The sequence below is a fragment of the Lissotriton vulgaris genome, chromosome 12, assembly GCF_964263255.1.
Source record: "Lissotriton vulgaris chromosome 12, aLisVul1.2, whole genome shotgun sequence".
Taxonomy (NCBI): Eukaryota; Metazoa; Chordata; class Amphibia; order Caudata; family Salamandridae; genus Lissotriton; species Lissotriton vulgaris.
Genome location: NC_141700.1, coordinates 679,030,960 through 679,050,500, shown reverse-complemented (window position 1 = coordinate 679,050,500; position 19,541 = coordinate 679,030,960). Strand labels below are relative to the sequence as shown.

At 43.7% G+C, this 19,541-nt stretch overlaps 1 protein-coding gene across 4 annotated transcripts in view; it reads left to right on the top strand.

Annotated features, from left to right (window-relative positions):
• Positions 1-18,635, top strand: part of LOC147677997 (meckelin-like) — a 275,453-nt gene extending 256,818 nt beyond the window's left edge. For 2 of the 4 annotated variants that reach the window (XR_015302475.1, XR_015302474.1), the window contains exons 27-29: positions 13,688-13,830; positions 16,502-17,477; positions 17,582-18,635. Coding sequence is in view for 2 of the 4 variants with exons in the window: in XM_086945878.1 (XP_086802004.1) it covers positions 13,688-13,830; positions 16,502-16,582 (224 nt within the window). In the remaining 2 variants the exon portion in view is untranslated. Of the gene's footprint in view, positions 1-13,687; positions 13,831-16,501 lie in introns of all 4 variants that reach the window. The other 2 variants (XM_086945878.1, XM_086945879.1) reach the window with 2 other exon arrangements.
• Positions 18,636-19,541: the final 906 nt, after the last annotated feature.

The following is a 19,541-nucleotide window of genomic DNA, read 5'->3' as shown; positions in this document are numbered from 1 at the left end:
AATCATTGTAGAATAGCCAATGCACAAGCTCTACTCACCAGATATGACAGGGCTCACTGCGATGAGCTAGACAATCTTATACAACACTTACCTGACCAATACAAAGCCAAGGCCAATGATCTGGTCCAGGAGGGCAAGTTAATTGCAAATGCCTCCATCACATGTGCTCTTGATGCAGCAGACAATGCAACTAGATCTGTTAACACCAGTGTCTTACTCCATAGACATGCATCGTTACGCATTTCCTGTTTCAAGAAGGAAGTGCAAACAACTATTTTAAATCAAGCATTTGATCAAGAACACCTCTTTGGGCCAGCTGTAGACACAGCTCTAGATAAAATGAAGACAGACACTGACACTGCTAAATCTATGGGAGCATTACAGTTTCAGACTACATGGGGGTCCTTTTGTTGCTCCTTCTAGAGGGGCGGATTCAAAAACATTACCACAGAGGCTACAACTTCCTCCTATAATAATCTTATACAAACATCCCCCAACGGGGATATTTTAGGGGTGGGTACAGAGGAAATAATAACAAGGGACGAGCTTGAGGTAACTACAACCGAACCTCCCCTACTACCAAACATTGACTTCCCTCCGCTTCCTCCAGACCATTCCACTCTGGTCGGAGGAAGACTATAACAGTTCCTACCTGTCTAGAATAACATCACCACAGATGGGTGGGTGAGACAAATTATCCAGTATGGTTACTGCCTTGAAATCACCTCTATCCCTCCTCACATACCACCCAGACATCGACCAATGTCCACAGAACATCTTACGCTTCTGAAGCAGGAGGTTCTATCTCTCTTGCAAAAACATGCAATAGAACCAGTGCCTCCACATCATCTAGGTACAGGGGTTTATTCCCTTTACTTTCCCATTCCAAAGAAGGACGGTACTCTCAGGCCAATACTAGACCTCAGACCCTTAAACCTGTACATACAATCTGACCACTTCCACATGGTCACTCTGCAACTTGTTCTTCCACTGCTCCAACATGGCGATTTCCTTGCCACTTTAGATCTCAAGGACGCCTACTTTCACATTCCGATTCACCCTGCTCACAGGAAATACCTATGGTTTGTAGTGGATGGTCGGCACTACCAGTTCAAAGTCCCTCCATTCGGAGTGACAACAGCACCCAGTCTCTTCACAAAATGCCTTGCAGTGGTAGCAGCCCACTTAAGAAGACAGCACATTCATGTGTTTCCTTACCTGGACGACTGGCTCCTAAAAGCCAAGTCACACATGGATTGTCCACGACAAACACACAAGACAATCCAGCTGCTGCACGACTTAGGGTTTACAATAAACCTTACCAAGTCACATCTTCAACCATCCCACACCCAACAGTATCTAGGTGCAACAATAGATACTTCCAAGGCACTAGCATTTCCCAATCCTGCCAGGATAGCCACTATGCTAGCTCTCATAACAAAATTTCATCCATAAAAATCACTACCAGCTCACGTTTTATGCAGCTCATAGGGATGATGGCCTCTCGGATCTCAATTGTCCCTTGTGCAAGACTCCCAATCCGTCCATTATAGGAATGTTTGGCACATCAGTGGAACAAGGCCCAGGGTCAGATTACAGATCTGGTGTTGGTGGACAGCCGCACACATCACTCTCTGCAGTGGTGGAACACACAAATTGTTTTTAGGGGGCGGCAGTTCATGGACCTAGTTCCACCGATAGGGCTGACAGCAGACTCATCGCTCACCGGCTGGGGAGATCATCTCTTAACCCATACCATTCAGGGTATATGGACCCCTCAACAAAAACTCCTTCACATCAATCATCTGGAATTACTGGCCATATTTCTCGCTCTCAAGTCATTTCAGGTTCACCTCGTAGGCAAAGCTGTCCTCACCCGGACAGACATGACAGCAATGTACAACATACAAAATCAGGGACACAGCTTTCACAACTAGCACAAAGCATATGGAGTTGGGCCATTCCTCAAAAAATATACCCCTTAGCAGAGCATCTACCTGGGACACACAATCAGATAGCCAAACTGCTCAGTCGTCAGCTACAATAGATTCATGAGTTGGAACTTCATCCCAAAGTTCTTCAGCCTTTTTCAAATGTGGGGTCATCCAGACATAGATCTGTTTGCCACACACTTAAACACAAAATGCCCAAGCTTCGCCTCCAGGTATCCACACCCACTGCCCACTGCGATATGGATGAACTGGTCAGGGAGATTTGCGTACGCTTTTCCGCCTCTCCCACTCATTCTGCTACTAGTCTGCAAGCTCAAACAACAGTCTCCCACAATGATCGTGGTTGCTCCAACTTGGGCCCGCCAACCGTGGTTCACAACACTGCTAGAACTCCACACCAAAAGTTACACCTTTCCCCAAAGCTTGTCACACAGAACCATGGAGACATAATTCATCCAGCTCAACTGAACCTAGCGATCTGGCTCCTGAAGTCTTAGAGTTTGGATAACTCAACCTCCCACTAGACTGCATGAATGTTATCAAGGAGGCTTTACGTCCTACTACTAGAGCTTGCTATGCAGCTACATGGAAAAGATTTGTGATTTACTGCAATAGCAACATAATCAATCCATTAGAAGCTTCCATTCAAAACATTATTTCTTATCTCCTGCATCTACAAAAATGTAATCTAGTATACACATTCATAAGATTACATCTTGCTGCCATAGCAGCTTACCTGCAAAACAGACAACAATTGTTATTGTTTAGGGTTCCTGCCATTAAAGCATTCTTGGAAGGTCTTAAAAGGATAATTCCTCCCAGAATTCCATCCTCTCCAATCTGGAATCTAAACATTGTCCTTACCAGGCTCATGGGTCCCCAATTTGAACCTTTACACAAATGTGAGTTACAATTTCTCACATGGAAAGTAGCCTTCCTTGTGGCCATCACATCTCTCGGGAGAGTTAGTGAACTCCAGGCATTAACCATACAAGAACCATTTTTGCAAATACATCACACCAAAGTGGTTCTTAGGACAAACCCTAAATTCCTACCTAAAGTAGTCTCTCCTTTTCACCTGAACCAGTAAGTTGAGCTCCCAGTTTCTTTTCCTCAACCAGACTCAGTAGCAGAACGGGCTCTTCATACGCTTGACATTTAGAGAGCTATTCTTTACTACATTGAGAGAACAAAAAGTTTCAGGAAAACGAAACAACTTTTCGTAGCTTTCTCACCACCACATAAGGGCAATCCTATATCAAAATCAGGAATAGCCAGGTGGATTGTTAAAACAATTCAAATATGCTGTCAAAAAGCAAAGCGTACATTATCAATTCCCCCTAGGGCGCATTCCACATGCAAAATAGGGGCATCTATGGGATTCTTTGGGAATATCCCCATGGATGAGATTTGTAAGGCAGCAACATGGTCTACACCACACACATTCATTAAACATTACTGTGTGGATGTGCAAGCAAAACAACAAGCTAGTGTGGGCCAAGCTGTACTAAGAACTTTGTTTCAAACTAATGCAACCAATACAGGTAGCCACCGCTAAGGCAAAACTGCTGTATAGTCTATGCTACAGTATACAATTTACAGCCCATATGCCTCGAACGGTAATGCTACTTACCAGTATGCATCTGTTCTTGGCATGTAGAGCTGGAGATTCGTGTACACCCACCCTCCTCCCCGGATACCTATGTCTGTTGCAGTAATATCTTACTTAGATACATTACACATGGACATCTTTCTATTTCGAGTTAACTCCATCATCACCCTTTATGGCGAAAACAATCTGGAGATGGAGTCGATGCCCATGCGCACTACCAACCAAAGGAGGAGTCACCTATCTCGTGACTACAAAACCTCTAAAATAACAAAGTGCAAACATCCGAGCCCAACCTCAGATGGCAATCTATGCTACATTATACAAATCTACAACGCTACATGCCAAGAACAGGCTCATACTGATAAGTAGCATTTTCCTTATTGGCCATTGTCCTGAAAAATTTGGCTGGTAGTCCAATTGGGCCCTATTATTTACCTGACTTAAGCTGTGTAAATGCTAGGCTAATTTCTTCAGGAGTCAGGGGTCCCTCTAGCCCCAGAGCTTGAGCCATGTCCACGTGTAAGTCCTGCATATTATAGTCCATTACCTTAGCTATCTCCTCACCACTTGTGACAGTTGAGCTATCTGGGCAAACGATTTTCCCAATAGGATGTCCTACATCCTGGCCAACACCTGGTACAAGCTCACCCTCAGCATCAGACAAAGGCCCATACTGCAAGCATTCAGGGAGTGCCTCAAGACCTAGCTTTTCGGATGTCCTCGGAGCTGCCCGAACCCCCTCCGCCAGCACCTTGAGACCCTCACGGGTGAGTAGTGCGCTCTATAAATCCATGATTGATTGATAGGTTGTTCCTGTCTCTGCTCTGGAACCAGGCCAGTAGTTTACCAGGCTTGTCTCCCACCTCGTGTAGCCGCTTGTGCGACCATGTATGCTTGTTGGAGTTCATCCATGGCAAAGTGTTATATATTCATCTGTCTTGAGGTGAGCTCCCTGTAATGTGGCGACAGAAGATGCTGATTGGTGGTCTGATACAAGGGCAATAATTTCCTCTTCCAAATCCCTACAGGCCCTCTCTTTCCTGTCTCCAATTTCACCCACTACGATCACTCCCCTTATGGTGGCCCTATAAGCCTCCCAACGAGTCATCACATCAGTGACCTCTCTAAAGTATTAGCCCATCGCTTTATTGAGGATCTTGGGTACTTTTTCATCTGCAAGTAATCATGTGGCCATTTCTCATTCTGTCCTCCCTCGCTTAGTCTCAGTGATTAGGGTAATGCACAGTGGTGAATGGACAGAGAGGCCTCTTTCCTTAAAGTCTGTCCCAGTGAATCTGTGCAGTGTTGTTAGTGGTGTAAAAAAGTAATCTGTCCTGGAATGAGAGTTCTGCGCCCGAGTAAAAGAAGTAGCTTTTATGTGTCCTATGCAGCGCTCTCCACACGTCTCCCAAACACATGGCCGTCACAAAGGTCCTTAATTTCCCCTTTCTCAGGGCATATGGTTAGCGGAGGTCATTCTGTCCATTTAGGTATCTAATATCATGTTAAAGTCCTCTCCCAGTAGCACCATTGCAAGAGGGAGATTCAGCAGGAACCCGCTCAAATTTGCCAGAATTTCAGTCTGCAAACCAGGTGGAATATATACACGAACCAGGGCAATTGTCTCCATGTTCCACCTGCCCAGAAACGCAGTATACCATCCCCTATCAGAGGAGTTCTGCTTCACCTGAAATGCAACTGGTTTCCTTACCATAATTGTGACTCCCCTCGATCGAGATGTGTACCCCATGTGGCTAACCGGTGGAACCTTCCCAGGAAGCCACAGTTAGATCCTCACAGATGTGTTTCATGCAGAAACACCAAATCTGCAGCATATCGTGATAGTGCCCTGTTCACCAATCCCCGGTTAATTTGACTACTTAGTCCATTAGCGTTAAATGTGAGTATTTTGAGTTAGTGTACTTTACGGTCAATGTGTGCATATCTTTGCCCATTGTCCTGTTTAACATAACTCCTCTCCCTGAGCTGCACAGTCAGACAACATTTTAAACAAACACCTTCCACTCAGTTCTGCCCCAAACATACCTTACCATACTGCAGTCTTCGAACTGACAGCCACCCCAACTCATGATACATCTGTCGCGCAAGAAAAACAAAATCTCAAAATACCATTGGTTCTATAGTTAACCACAATATATATGCACCCAATAAGGAAGAGAGTCACAGTGCAGCCGATAAGCAGGAACATAGTCACAGTTGACCAGGATTGTGTGAGCCCGTCAGAGCATGCCCACACCTGTCTATGAAAGTAATCCAGACGTCTACACCTTTCAGAAATCTCTTCAGAAGGCATCTTGGTAACCCTCAGTGGGCCGGGGTCTCTTCACCACCATCCACCTCAGAGTCTACCTCATTTGAGCTGTCTATCTCTTTCTCCAGAGTTACTCATATGTTGGTAGAGACTCATGTGCAGGTCTTCTGAATGTCAGCTACAAGCTGAGCTCTTTCATTCTTTGCTTGGTCCTTTGTCAGCTCTGTATGTGGGAGTTGTCATGGCTTTCGGTGGTTCCTGCATTCCTGCCGTTTCAGGCATGCAAGGCGGATACAATTTGTGCCTTGGGGTGCTGGTGATTTTCCAGCCATCCCCAGACCTCTTTTGTAAAGAAGTGTGCGCCTCCCCCATGAAATGAAATGAATGAAATCAGGATTTCTAAAGCGCACTACTACACTTAAGTATCTAGTCGCTGACTCCCAGAGGGTGGACCAAGGGAAAGGATAGAACCAGACATCAATGAAAGATGGGAAAAAAAGTAGAGAGCAGTTCTGTTCTAATTGTTAAACAGCCAGGTTTTAAGAGCCTTGCAAAAGATAAAACAGTTTTTTTGTGGTTTTTAGTTTCAGAGGCATCGAATTCCAGAGTTTGGCAGTGGCCACTGCAACACTCTTGCCTCCCCAGGTAGCTCTTTTGAATTTAGGCACAACCACATTGGCCTGAGAGTAGGATCTTAAAGTCCTAGAAGGGATTTATTGTTGAAAGAGCTATTTAATGGACTCTGGACCCTCAAGATGAAGGGCCTTAAAGGCTATGCATAGAGACTACTTGCTCTATTCATAGCCTTACTTGCTTTCTAACCGGGAGCCAACAAAGTAAGGGGAGACTTGGAAACCGATTGATGTTGTGGTATTCCAAGAAGCAATCTGGCAACCACATTTTGGACCATTTGGAGCTTGTCCAGTGCTTTCTTGTGGGCAGTCAGAAAAAGCCCATTTCAGTATTCTATTTTAGCTGTGATCACTGCCTTACATAGGGCCAGTGGGATGAAATGGAGAACCTTCCTAAGCGATTTAAACATGTAGAAACATGATGAAGTGATGGAATTGGCGTGTCTCACAAAGGAAAGTTTTTCATCAAATTGGACTCCCAGTTTTTTCACTTTGGGAACAGGAGCTGGGAGCGCACCCATTTCCTGAGGTCACCAGTTAGAGTACCAAAATGATGGGTGATTTCCAAAATGTAGCACCTCAGTTTTATCGGAGTTCAATTTCAGACAATTGCTGGACATTCAACTACCGATCTGTAGCATGCAGTTATGAAAGCATTATGCTGTGCTATCAGGATTTTCTGTGACTGACACTACAATTTTGGTGTTGTCAGTATAAGAGACAACTGAAAGGCCGAGGTTTTCAATCAGTAAGGCCAAAGCACCGCCATCTTGGTTGGCGGTCTAGTGGTTCTGCACTCCCACTGCCAGGCATTTAACCGGACTGGAAACGCCAGTCTGTCTGTTACATTCTCAGACCACCGCTCGCTGCCTCACGGGGTGATTCATTTCAGCTATTTGGCGGGACGGCTGGGCGAGATTGCTATTTTTATTGTTTTTATTGTGATTACTTTTAAACAAAATTATTTTAGCTGCATTCTTTGGGCCACTTGCTTGTTCTTGTTGCCTGGTGTCAAGCGCCCCGGTCCACCGCAGCCACGAGGCTGTTTGTTGTGGAGGGCGATTTTGAAACGTACAGCCGGTAATCCTCTTCCTGCTGTAAACATAGCACCGCCATCTTGGTTGGCGTTTAGTGGTTCTACACTCCTGGCTACCTATTTAATCAGCTATGGAGCGCCCGTTCGTGCCAGTATGTCGCCTCTCGCCAGAAATGCTGGCTGCGGCGCTTCTAAGGTGCGTACTTTTACTCTGGAGGATCTAATTGCTCTGAATTCCACAAGCAAATCGTGTTTATCTTCTCCCTTACATCCCTTGGCAGGACCTATTGGCTGCCTTTGTTGTACCTTTGCGCTGCTTACTCCCCTATCTGTTTCTCCATCTTACATCACGACTGCCTCTCAGCGATGACTGAAAATTTTGCAGCTTAATGTAAGGTCATTAGTGAAACATCATGCTGAAATTCATGACCTTATCGATGAAACACCGGACATATTTTTCCTTACAGAGACATGGATTAATGGGGAAACCATGACTGAACCAAACTTAGTGCTGCCAGCAGAATATTCCATCTGTATGCTAAACAGGGAAACTAGAGGTGGTGGCATTGCGATGATTCATAAATCTTGCTACTCTTGCCACTTTAGTAAAGAAGAAGTGGAGCGCTGTAAGTGTGCTCGCTTTAGTATCGGTGTTAGCCCTCACCTGACACTTTCAGGGCATCTTGGTGTATAGACCACCTGGTCCGGCCACTGGTTTTATCAATTCCCTATTGGAACGGGCAGGCTCGCTTTGCGGTGGGTACCGCTAATTTTAGTATTTTTGGGGATTTGAATTTGCACCTTGAGCTCACGCAAGACAGCATCATTGGTAATCTATTGGCAGATCTTGTTGCTTTTCAACTAATCCAGTTGATCCCTAGTCCCACACATGTTGGTGGGCATCTGCTAGATCCAATCTTTTCTAACATTGATTCCGCTATGGTGGCGATTCCCACCCCTGTGGGCTGGTCTGACCATTTTTTGCTAGAAATGTCTTTTTTGACATCCAAGCACTGTGACAAAGCTGCTCCTCGATCCATTTTTAATCGCCCATGGCGTAAATTGAGACTTGAGGATTTTCATGCCCTCCTTATTGCCGACCCTCTTAGTCTTTTTTAATGTTGAATTAGGCTATGACACGTTTTGTGACTGGATTACCCGGGCATTGGACTCTCCGTTTCCGGCACGTTGGTGTAAGAGTCGTACCCATGAGTCCAGTCCATGGTATAACGTTTTGTTGTCCATGTTAAGGAAGGCATGTAAAAAAACAGAACATGCTTGGAGGAAAGAGAATGATCCTGGATTTAAAAAAACAATATCTGGCTGAGCTTAAACTATATATCACAGAGCTGTCTGTAAAGCTCGGGCAGCTTATTATACTGATGAGATTAATCTCAGCTCTAACCCTGCCAAATGTATTTTTAAGATTTTAAAAGACCTTAGCGTTAGAAAGAACTCTGAGCCTGTAATTACCTCAGAATCGCAGTGTGAAGTAGTGGCCTCCTTTTTTGTTGAAAAGGTTCAGGCTATATACAAGTCCTTTTCACCTAGGACTTCTTCCTCTGGTCTGATTACTTTAAGGTCAGGCCAGAGCTCTAGCTCTAGTCTTATGGTTATTCCTGAGATTGCTCATGAAGAGCTTGGTGGCTAAGCACGAAAATTAAATCTGGTTCTTCAGCTGACCCTGTAAAGCCCGCTCTTTTTAAAGAGTCTCATTGTTTTCAGCCCCACTCTGTCAGATTATCAACTTGTCTTTTTCCTCTGCGGTGGTGCCCACTCGGTGGAATCAGGCTTGGGTGTCCCCATCCTTAAGAAGCCTACACTGGATCAGGCTAAGCCTAAAATCTTCAGGCACATATCTCTCCTTTCTTGGGTGGCGAAAGTGGCGGAATCCCATGTTAACACCATATTAACCAACTTTCTGCATTCCAATAACATTCTGGATAGGTCTCAAAACAGTTTCCGGTCCGGACACAGTACCGAAACTGCCCTCCTGGCCATGACTGAGCATCTGCGTACCATTCTGGATGCTGGTCAGACGGCGGCACTGAGCCTATTGGACCTCAGTGCTGCATTTGACACTGTCTCACATGGCATTTTGATACAACGTCTGGAGGAGGCAGGTATAATGGGTATGGCTCTGGAATGGTTTCGTTCTTTTTTGTCTAGGAGATCCTTTCGGGTTACTGCCCCACCCTTTCTATCTGAGTCACACTCTATTGAACAAGGGGTACCTCAGGGCTCTGCCCTGAGCCCCACTCTGTTCAATCTATATGTTCATCCACTTGCTGCGGTCGCCAAGTAGTGGAATCTTTCCATTGTCTCTTATGCGGATGACACGCAACTGGTGGTGGCACTGACAGAAGGATCTACTATGCATGCCTCTAAATTTAGAGATGGTCTGACGGCGGTGTCCGAATGGATGACTTCCAATTACTTACAATTAAACACTAGCAAAACTGTGGTTCTGATAGCTGGTAAGACTGCTAGTCTGTGGGGTGAACATTGGTGGCTTAGGGCATTGGGTAAGACTCCTGAGCCTAAGTTTGAGGTGAAGAACTTAGGGGTGTGGATGGATTCTTCCCTTAGTTTTCGGTCGCATACAAAAAAGGTTTCCAACACATGTTTTGGTTTAATACGAGTGCTCAGACCTCTTCTAAAGTTCTTTGAGCCCGCAACACGTCCGTTGATTGTCCAGTCAATGATTTTATCACGACTGGACTATGCTAGCTCCCTGTTCTTAGGCGCCAATCAAGCCGAGATTGCTCGACTTCAACGCACTCAAAATGTGGCGGCCAGAGTTTTGTTAGGGCTTCCTTGGTGTTGCTCTATCTCCAAGACTATCCGGAAACTTCATTGATTACCTATGGCAGAGCGCATTAAGTTTAAAACTCTGTGTCTTTCATTTAGGATACTAAAATTTGCTTCACCCAGCCTGCTTTGTAACAGTCTGACTCCCTATGTTCCATCTTGTGCGTTGCGCTCCTTTGGGCAGCATTTAGTTACTGTCCCTCGCGTAAAGCGCTCTAGAGCTGGGGGTCGCTCTTTCTGCTATTTAGCGGCAAAGTTATGGAATTCTCTGCCACCTGAGATCCGAGGCATGGATGGCCTGTTGGACTTCAGGAGAGCGATTAAAACCTATCTTTTTCCACCAAAATAGCTCTGTTATCAGCTCGTATCTGTCCCCTGTTTTTTTGGTTCTCAGGATTGGTCTGTGTGAGTGAAAGCGCTGGGACGCCCCTATGCTTGGGCAGCTGAGCTCAATAGAAGCACATATAGCATAACATAACAAAGGAGTAACGTACAGATTAAAAAGAGTGGGACTCAATGCCGAACCCTGTAGTACCCCACAGGGTAGAGTAAAAGATGTACACCTGTCACTGTTACATTTCATGAACTGTCTGTGATAAAGAATCTGAGAAGCTTAAGGGTGCTACCTCTGACTCCAATCTCAAACAGACCACTGATAAGGATTTCATGGATAACAGTCTCGAACGCTGCCGAAAGATCTACCAAAATTAGGGCAGCATTCCCTCCCTTATCTAAAGTTGTTCTGACATTCACTGACTGTAATCAGAGCTGGCTCTGTGCTGTGTTGGCATCTAAAGCCAATACAGACTTTGCCGGGAAGAAGGGCTGGAGGAGTTCTAATATCCTATGTGTTGCTTAACTGCATGAAAGGCTTCCTTTAAAGTTGTACAGTTGTGGTATAGTCCGAGTAGATATGGACAGTCATATCCTCCACTGTCCGTGGGCCATGGGAACAGGCCACGTGCAATATGGCTTCCCGATTTCAGAAATTTAGCAGCTTAGCCACCATGGTGTTTCTCCTGGGATCAGCGGCCTCCCCGGCACCCTGTGGTTCCTCTCCACTGTTAACCATTTTGAGGTTTTTGCTTTCCAGGGCCATCCATGAAAGTCACTCTTCCGGAAAGAGCCCCGCACTGGGGCCCTCTACCCTCTCCAATAGTCCAGCAAACCGGACATTATGGCAGCAAAACCAGCCCTCCACATCTTACACCTGTTCTGTGCCAGCATGGACTCTGCAGACACCCTATCCACCATTTTTGCGTGATCTGCCCTGAGAAGATTTATTTCCTGTCCATGGTATCAATTTTAGACTCCAAGGCAGTTTTCGTGTCCTTTATTGTTATGAGGATAGTGGCAGTGTGTGTCAACAGTTTTCCGTTCATGACTGGGGGGAGTTGGGGCAGTCTTTGTCCAGGGGTGGTCTCAGCCAAATCATGGTGATGGTCCCTCACTACACCTCCACAGGATCCACTGTTTGCACCAAAGGCTATCACTGATGAGTTCTACCAATCATCACTTTGGGGGACCACTCTACCTTGCTGACCAGGCGTCCCCCATCGCTGTACCCTGGGCATGTGCACCCTCCGCCACCCGTTCCAGTGTCTTCAGTGCTGCCTTCAGGGAGGTGACATTCTCTCCTTGGCTTCCACTGCATTATGTCAGCACCCCATAGTGTTCCAATGGTGGCGGACCTCCCCCATCCATGGGATAGAGCCTCTGGGGCTGTAGTCACTGCTCACATTCAATGCCGGATGCAGGACGTCTGTAGGCACTCCCTGTCGGCGTGAATCCAGGCTCTCCTATTGACTCAAATCACTCCTCTGGCTCCTATGCACTGGCAGCAAGAGCTTCACCGCTCCTCCTCTCCCCTGGGGGGTGGATATCACCTTCACAGGGCAATGTGGGTGGCTCCTTTCAGGATTTTGTTGAAATATAAGGGGGGAGAGAGACGTGGAACAGTGCCCCTCCGCAAGAGGCATCTGATATACCTCCACCGGGCCTGTCTGCATTTGTCACACAGCCCCCAACTCCCCCCGCTCAGTGCTGTTAGTCAATATGTTGCCGCTCCTCTCACTACTCAAAGTGGGGGAGAGAGGAGTGGGGTCATGCACCCCTCAAGGCAACTGCATGAAGAAGGCTGCACATCCCTTTTAGGCTTGTGCTGGCAAAATGGTGTTCGCTCCTTTCAGAGAGGTGTGCGACTGTGCCCCTCTTCCATGATGCACCTGCTGCCCCCTCCCAATCTTCGCACGGTGGGCCCTCCTGGGCTCAGCGTGGGTCATCAAGATGGTAGACATTCCTTTTGCCTTAGTCGCACACACCTCCACAGCTTGCAGCTGCCCTCCGGGCCTCCTCCCCAAGCAGTCACTGTAGCATGATAGGCCCAAAGTCCCTGGGCCCCTATCTGGTGGGGGTCGGAGGACTTTAGGAGGGGGGTAGAATATTCAGCCCACTGGATTGGAGCTCGGCACTTAGGCATCCAGCTCCATGCCACGTTAAAACTTGCCTTCTTTAGCAGCATTGAATTGGAGGACATTTGCACAGCTGTCATATGGTCATTAGTACATAACTTGACAAAACAATACTGCATGGACATTCAGATCAACAGGAAAGTAGAAGTGGGACAAACAGTACTGAAACATTGTTAGCAAACCCACACTCCAAACAACCCAACTAACCCACAGGAACAAAACATGCTATACAATCTATGCACAGTATGTAAACCCAGAAAAGATTCCCACTGCAAAATGAAATGGTTACTTACTGGTAGGAGTAGTTTTGCAGCTTGAAAGATTTTCTGGATTAACATGTGACCCACCCACTTCCACCAGTGGAGGTGTATTTACAATCTCAACCGAAGTAAATACTAACAAGAGGAAGAAAAAAGAATCTGAAGATGGTGACTGCATTAAAGGATTCCCAGGGCATACGTCTGACAAGACACGAGGAGGGGTGGAAACCCATATGGATGATGATGCCCACAAAAATAAAAAAAATAAAAAAAGACTTCAAGGAGACTTTCTGGACTCAACCACTAGATGATGGAGCAATGCACAGCATGTGAATCCAGAAATTCATCAAGCTGCAAAATTGCTACTACTAGTAAGTAATCTTTTCGTTATCACTTATTAAGTGTAACAATAATGTAATGGACCCACCTCCTGGATTTCATACATTATGTTTAAGTGATCATCATAGGTGAGAGTGGATCTCTGCCATGGGTTCACAACAAATCATGGCATGGACAGTGAGTGAAGATCAGGCGTTTTATACCTACAGCAGTGAATTGTATGCCTTACAGTTTGTTAGTTGATTGATGCATTTGCCAACAGAACAGTAATTGCACTTATTTACCTTTCTTTCCTCCTCAAGATGACAGTGCCAACTTCAGCAAGATTCTTTTTTATGGTAATGAGTTGGTGCTGCTCCTGTTTGACACCTTGCTCTTTAGCGTCATCGATTTGGGGGCTACAAATTTTGTGCTGGCTGCCATAATAACTTATATTATTCAAAAGGTAAGAGCTGATATTTTGCAAAGATCTTTTTGCTCAGACGCTTTAGGAATCCATCATTGTATGTATTAATACAACTTTTTTGGCGATTCCGAGTTGTTGGATGAAAGAGCAAAAAATGGTACCTGTGGTTGGAAAAACAGGTGTGTTCTCGGTCTGTAGAATGAGAGCCTGTACTTGCTCCCCTTTCTTAAGCATGGAAAATGGTGAGTTGTTTCACTGCGTTGCCTATTTCTCAAGTTTAGGCACCATTCCATTGTCCCTAGTAGCAGCACGATGAGGAAATGAAGAAACTATTATTAAGGAAATAAAATGAAGAAAAGTGAATATGAAGATTTTCTATTTTGTATTCTCTCCATCGCTCTAGACTAACACCTTCCCCCAATAGTCCTTCATCCCCATCTTTAATTCAACTTCAACTGATGTGTGCCCTCCCTGCATCTATGATTTGTTTCACCACACCCTGTGCCTCCCACTCTTTTAATATTTATTGTTCTAATTTTCCAGATTCCGTTATGCTGTAGCCACTTACTCACCGCGTCTTTACTTTTAAACCTCTCTCTTTAATCAGAGCTTTAATTCCTTCCTTTGTTCCCCTATTGTAGCCCAGTCATCCTATATTCTCTGACACTCCAACCCCCCCTCTCTTTCTCTCTCTCTCTGTTTTATTTCAATACCATTCTCCATTCTCGCTACCCTCAGGAATCCATGCACATTGAAGTAGCTGAAATATAGGCAAATCAGTAATCTGCAACATGATCAACATTTGGTCTTACAATCTTTACCATTGTGTTGTCCATTCTCTACGTAACCCCTTGGCTGTTCAGAATTTTTTTCTAAAGTGGCTTCTATGTGTTAAGCCCAGACTTGTCCTATCTGTCAGTTCTGTCATGCTTTCATCATTTTTGGTGAGCTTACAAAAAAGAGAACGTTTGACAAATCAAGAAATGATCATGGTGATGTTATTTCAATCAGAGATTGCCTATATCTCCTTATCAAAAAAAGTAGACTGAAGTAGTAATACGATATACTCATTATTTAAGATTCTAATGATTTCAAGCCTGACAGTGCCACTAGTGAGTGGGTTAGGATGCTTAGCCAACATCTGTACACAATGCACCAGTTGGAAGAGGGATACAATGTTAGTGTACATTTGTTCAGCTTATTTTCACTGTTAAGCCTCTTGGTGATTGCAGGACAGAAAGCCGTAACCACCTTATGATCCATTATGATGGTGAAATAACTTTGCAACTTCGTTTCATTTAAGAGTTGCCTATTTTATCACTGCCTCCATAAATAGGGGCATAGTAAACAAACACCAGCTTTGAAAAGTGCGCAGGTCCAAGATCAACAACAAAGAACCTTTAAGTGGCCAGCTCCTAGCATGGCTGAAGCAAGTACCACACCCAATCACAAGTTTACATCAGCTGAGTGAGGGCACGTGCACCAATTCATCTGCTACAGCTACTTCATGTATAAAAGACAGAGGTTTGTTTTACCAAAGCAGCATCATTACCAAGCACTAATGGGCCACCAAAGCACAGTTTCTCATTTCCCAGATAGAGTCTTTGAAGGAACCCCCCTTTTCCAGATTCACTAATTTCAAACTATTGGAATGCAACCAGTTACCATTGCTGTATTATATAAAGTTACGGGGGGGAATGCAAAGGGCATGTGTGCGCATCAGCTACTTGTGCCCACAAAACACCTTGATATTACAGAAGGGGCCACTGATGCTTGCATGATCCCTTCTGCAATATGGATCACGGGTGCATATTTAGCACTGAAGTGATCCCAAGAGAGCATTCCCTCATGTGCAAGGAGGGGTGGTCCCACCCAATTGAGGTAAGACTTCGCCTCTGTGTCCGTGCAGAGGCAAATAAACTGTTAGAGATGGACTGACTGTGTGCCACATAGGTGACATACAGTTAGTGCACCCCCCAAGAGAGCCCCTTCAAAGTGATTGCCATGTACTACCCCCCAGGCATCCCTCTTGAGGTGGGTGCAGTGACTCACTATACACACCTGCAGATACTCTGCATCCCTTTGAAAAACCGACCGGTAGTTACAAACAGCTGGTTCATCTTTTATATATGCACTGTTCCCAGTGCAGGAGCAGGTTAGTTCCAGCACATCTTCTGATATGCGCACTGTACCACTTTGCGCGTGGCAGTGGCATAAATGCAAAGTTGCTCAAAGAAATCCATTGTACCCTATTTCTAAAGCATTCCCTGTATTTGCCACTCTAGTCAGTCTTCCTATATTTGACCTGCAAATGAAGGCTGTGGAATTACATGTTTATTGCATTTGTTCCCTGTAAGTTAGATGTTTATGTTGAATTTCAATTAAAAAGGCCCACCAGTCCCATCAGTGAAAAGGTGGTCACTTAGTTTGACTGGGAGTGGATACTTTTAGTGAAACCCCTAGCAAGGACAACTAGTCAAGACATGTTTAAATAACAACCAGTGGAATGTGTTCACCAAATAATCTTTATTTTTCTATGTATAAACAATAAATTTTTCTCTACTATTTGAACTTCGTTTTTCCTGGTCATTCCGTTCTCCATTGCATGTTAAATAGCAAATAAATATTTTCAGTAAATAACGAAAGTGGTTTTCTTGCATGAAGTTCTATAACTTATGCTACTTTTTCTTTATTTGCGGATTTTCCTTAGATTGTAGTAATACTATGCAGCACGATTGCCAGGACTAACCTCTCTAAGCAGACAATGGTGGAACAGCAATTTCTCATCTAACGACAAAGACAAGCTTGCAACTACCAATGTAAAATCATCAGCAGCAGGTGATTACCTGAGAACACTGGAACCGAGCAGTACATTGGTGCCTCATAAATTGTGCTCCGCTTAAACAATAGAGGAATGACAACTTTATTTTTATATTAATTTATATTTTTATAATCTAATCTTATCTGCAATCCAAAAAAACACTGCTGGAAAACCATGCCCTTTGGATATTCCAATAACTCCTGACAATTCTGAGTCGCAGTAGGCACCTTGGTGGAAGCAGTGGGGTTATTACACCTCATTTTCATGGTACTAAGACATGGATCAAAATTCATCGGTAATGCTGAAACAGACTAGATAAAGACTTACAAGAGTAAAATAAACACCATTCTGGATTGGGCAAGGCCAACTCCTGAACAACTCTTACTGAACCTCATTTTCAGTCACTATACCATCTGTTGTACTGCAAACTGAAAGTTTGAAAAGATCAGATTTCCCCGTTGATGCCTACGGATGAACTTTTGTATAAATGGAGGATTTCATGATTTTTGACGTTGATTCCTTTGTGTCCCTTCTTGGCGCCTTGTTACCATAATATAGTTATACATAGATGCATACCTGAGTCCACTACCATATCACTAGAAGAGTTCCCAAACCACCAGAAGAGTTTGTCTCAAACAACTCTTATACGCCCATTTTAACAGAGTATCCAGTTGTCTCTTCTAGAAATAATTACTTACCTATTTTCTCAAATATATTAACTTCTATATCTCTCCAAAACCTTACAGCAAATGTTAACTTTGATGATAGATGTGGTTCAGCAAGTGATGAATCATCACTATGTTCTAAAACAAATATGTAATATGACTGTATTTTCAGCAGAGCCAACTCACTTCATCTTCCTTAAGTTGATACACACAGAGCCACCCGATATTGCAACATTAAATTATTGAAAGCCTAAGAGGTATTCAAGCTTGCAGTAGTCATTAGTATTGTTTGATTAGGATACAGTGGACCATATTAACCAATGTTTTGCACCAGTGTAAAATGAAATGACTCAACGTTTTGCAAGGGTATTTACTATTCAGCCTTAAAGGTGTTTTGTGCAAGAAAGGTATCCATTTCCTAGCACAAAAACATCTTTGTGCTGCTATGGATCGCAATGGCTTCACTGGGATGTTACTCGGGTGGATCAGGGCAAATACACACAGGTTTGAATGTGAAGCCCAATCTACTAAGATAATCAGACCATGGCTTATGTAAACAAAAATAGTGCCTCCTTGAAGCAGGTGTTAATAAAGGGAAATGTGTTTATTTTATTTAAACTGATTTATTGCATTTGTCCTGCAGTTTACAGCAGTGAATCATTGAATATTATGTAGTATTACCTTACCCCAAGTTGTTTTTTGTGCATATGATGTGGCATTGAGCAGTTAATAAAATGCACCTCTTGTAAAATGATTTATTTACATAACACTATTAATAAATTTGGTACATTTAAAACACGTATACAGATCTCAAGAGTTAATTTTGATTTGTGTACTGTAATTCATCATAATTATCTTGTAATGTATTGGTTGTTTTTTTATTGTTACTCATCATGTGAGTATTGCTAACCATTGTAAAGCCCAGCTGAGTGCACCCTGATTAAATTTATTGGAAAGCAGTGTTACATGTTTTGTTGTAAACGTAGTAGGAAGACTAGAATAGCCAGTGTAGGTAAACTATTGCAGCTGTCGTTGAAAAGAAAGAACCACATTGTATTAAAATGAAATCATTTTGTAATCACAGGGTCATTAAAAGAGTAAATGATAGTATTGTTTTCCTTATTTTGTCATTGTGTTAATTGTTAGGATTACTGTATTAATGTTGTAGGCGTATTTTAGTGTTAGCTGAAAAATGCAGGTATTTAATGTATTAATATTTTAGGTGAATTTTCAGTTTTTTTTATACTTAATCAAAATGCATATACTCAACGTGTTGTATTATCCATTTTATTTTAGAATATATGAAAGTTCGATCAGTGCAATAAATCAACTTTGCAACTTTTGATGAGGCAAAAGAACCCCTGCTGCATTAGGTCGTAATTATTTGTTGTGTAAAGTGGATGAGATATGGCTCTTATATTCAGACATTATGGCAGCTGTCATTTTAACTGAAGCACCTGTAGGCTAAGTTTAGGATATCCAAAGACAAATGGCTATGACGAGCCTCTAGAGAAAGTGAGGTATATCTGAAGGCGACTAGCAGGACTAGAAAACAGCTGACCACAGCCCAAGCGATGGCCACAGCAGTAGCATAAAAAGAGTAAGTTTGAGTAAGCACAGAAAGGAGCGCTAATGTATCCATCAAAAATGCTCACCTAATCCAAAGAAGTCTGAAGACTACAGATAAGACAAGCAGCCACGGTCGGTAGTGGAAGTAGCTGCCGGGTGGTGACGAGGGGCGGGGCAGGGTGGGGGGGTAGTAAACTATGGATTAGGGAGGTTTACAGGTAAGTAAACATATAAATAAATAAAACAAATTTTCTTGCGCGCACTGCATCCCCAAATGCGATGCAGTGCACGCAACAAAATTCGTTTTATTTATTTATGTTTACTTACCTGTAAACCTCCAAAATCCATAGTTTACTTCCCCCCCCCCTCCTCCAGTCACCGCCTGACAGCTACTCCCACTGCCGACCACGGCTGAAGACAATCCATCTTTATTCTGTTGTGAGTACCTCACCAATGATAATGGCTGACAGCCGTTATTGATAGACCTCCAAGATGCTGATCCAGAGGTAATTTCACAGTAATTTCTCAATGCAAAACCTCATATACTTCAAATTTACAGCTGAAAAGGTGTTGGACCCTTGACACCATGTATTACCTTCAGGAAACTTTACATAAACATGAAAAATCGAAATACAAATAATATTTATGCAAATAAAGAGAGTTGTGAGTATTTTTAAAGGGTTTTTATTTCTAGT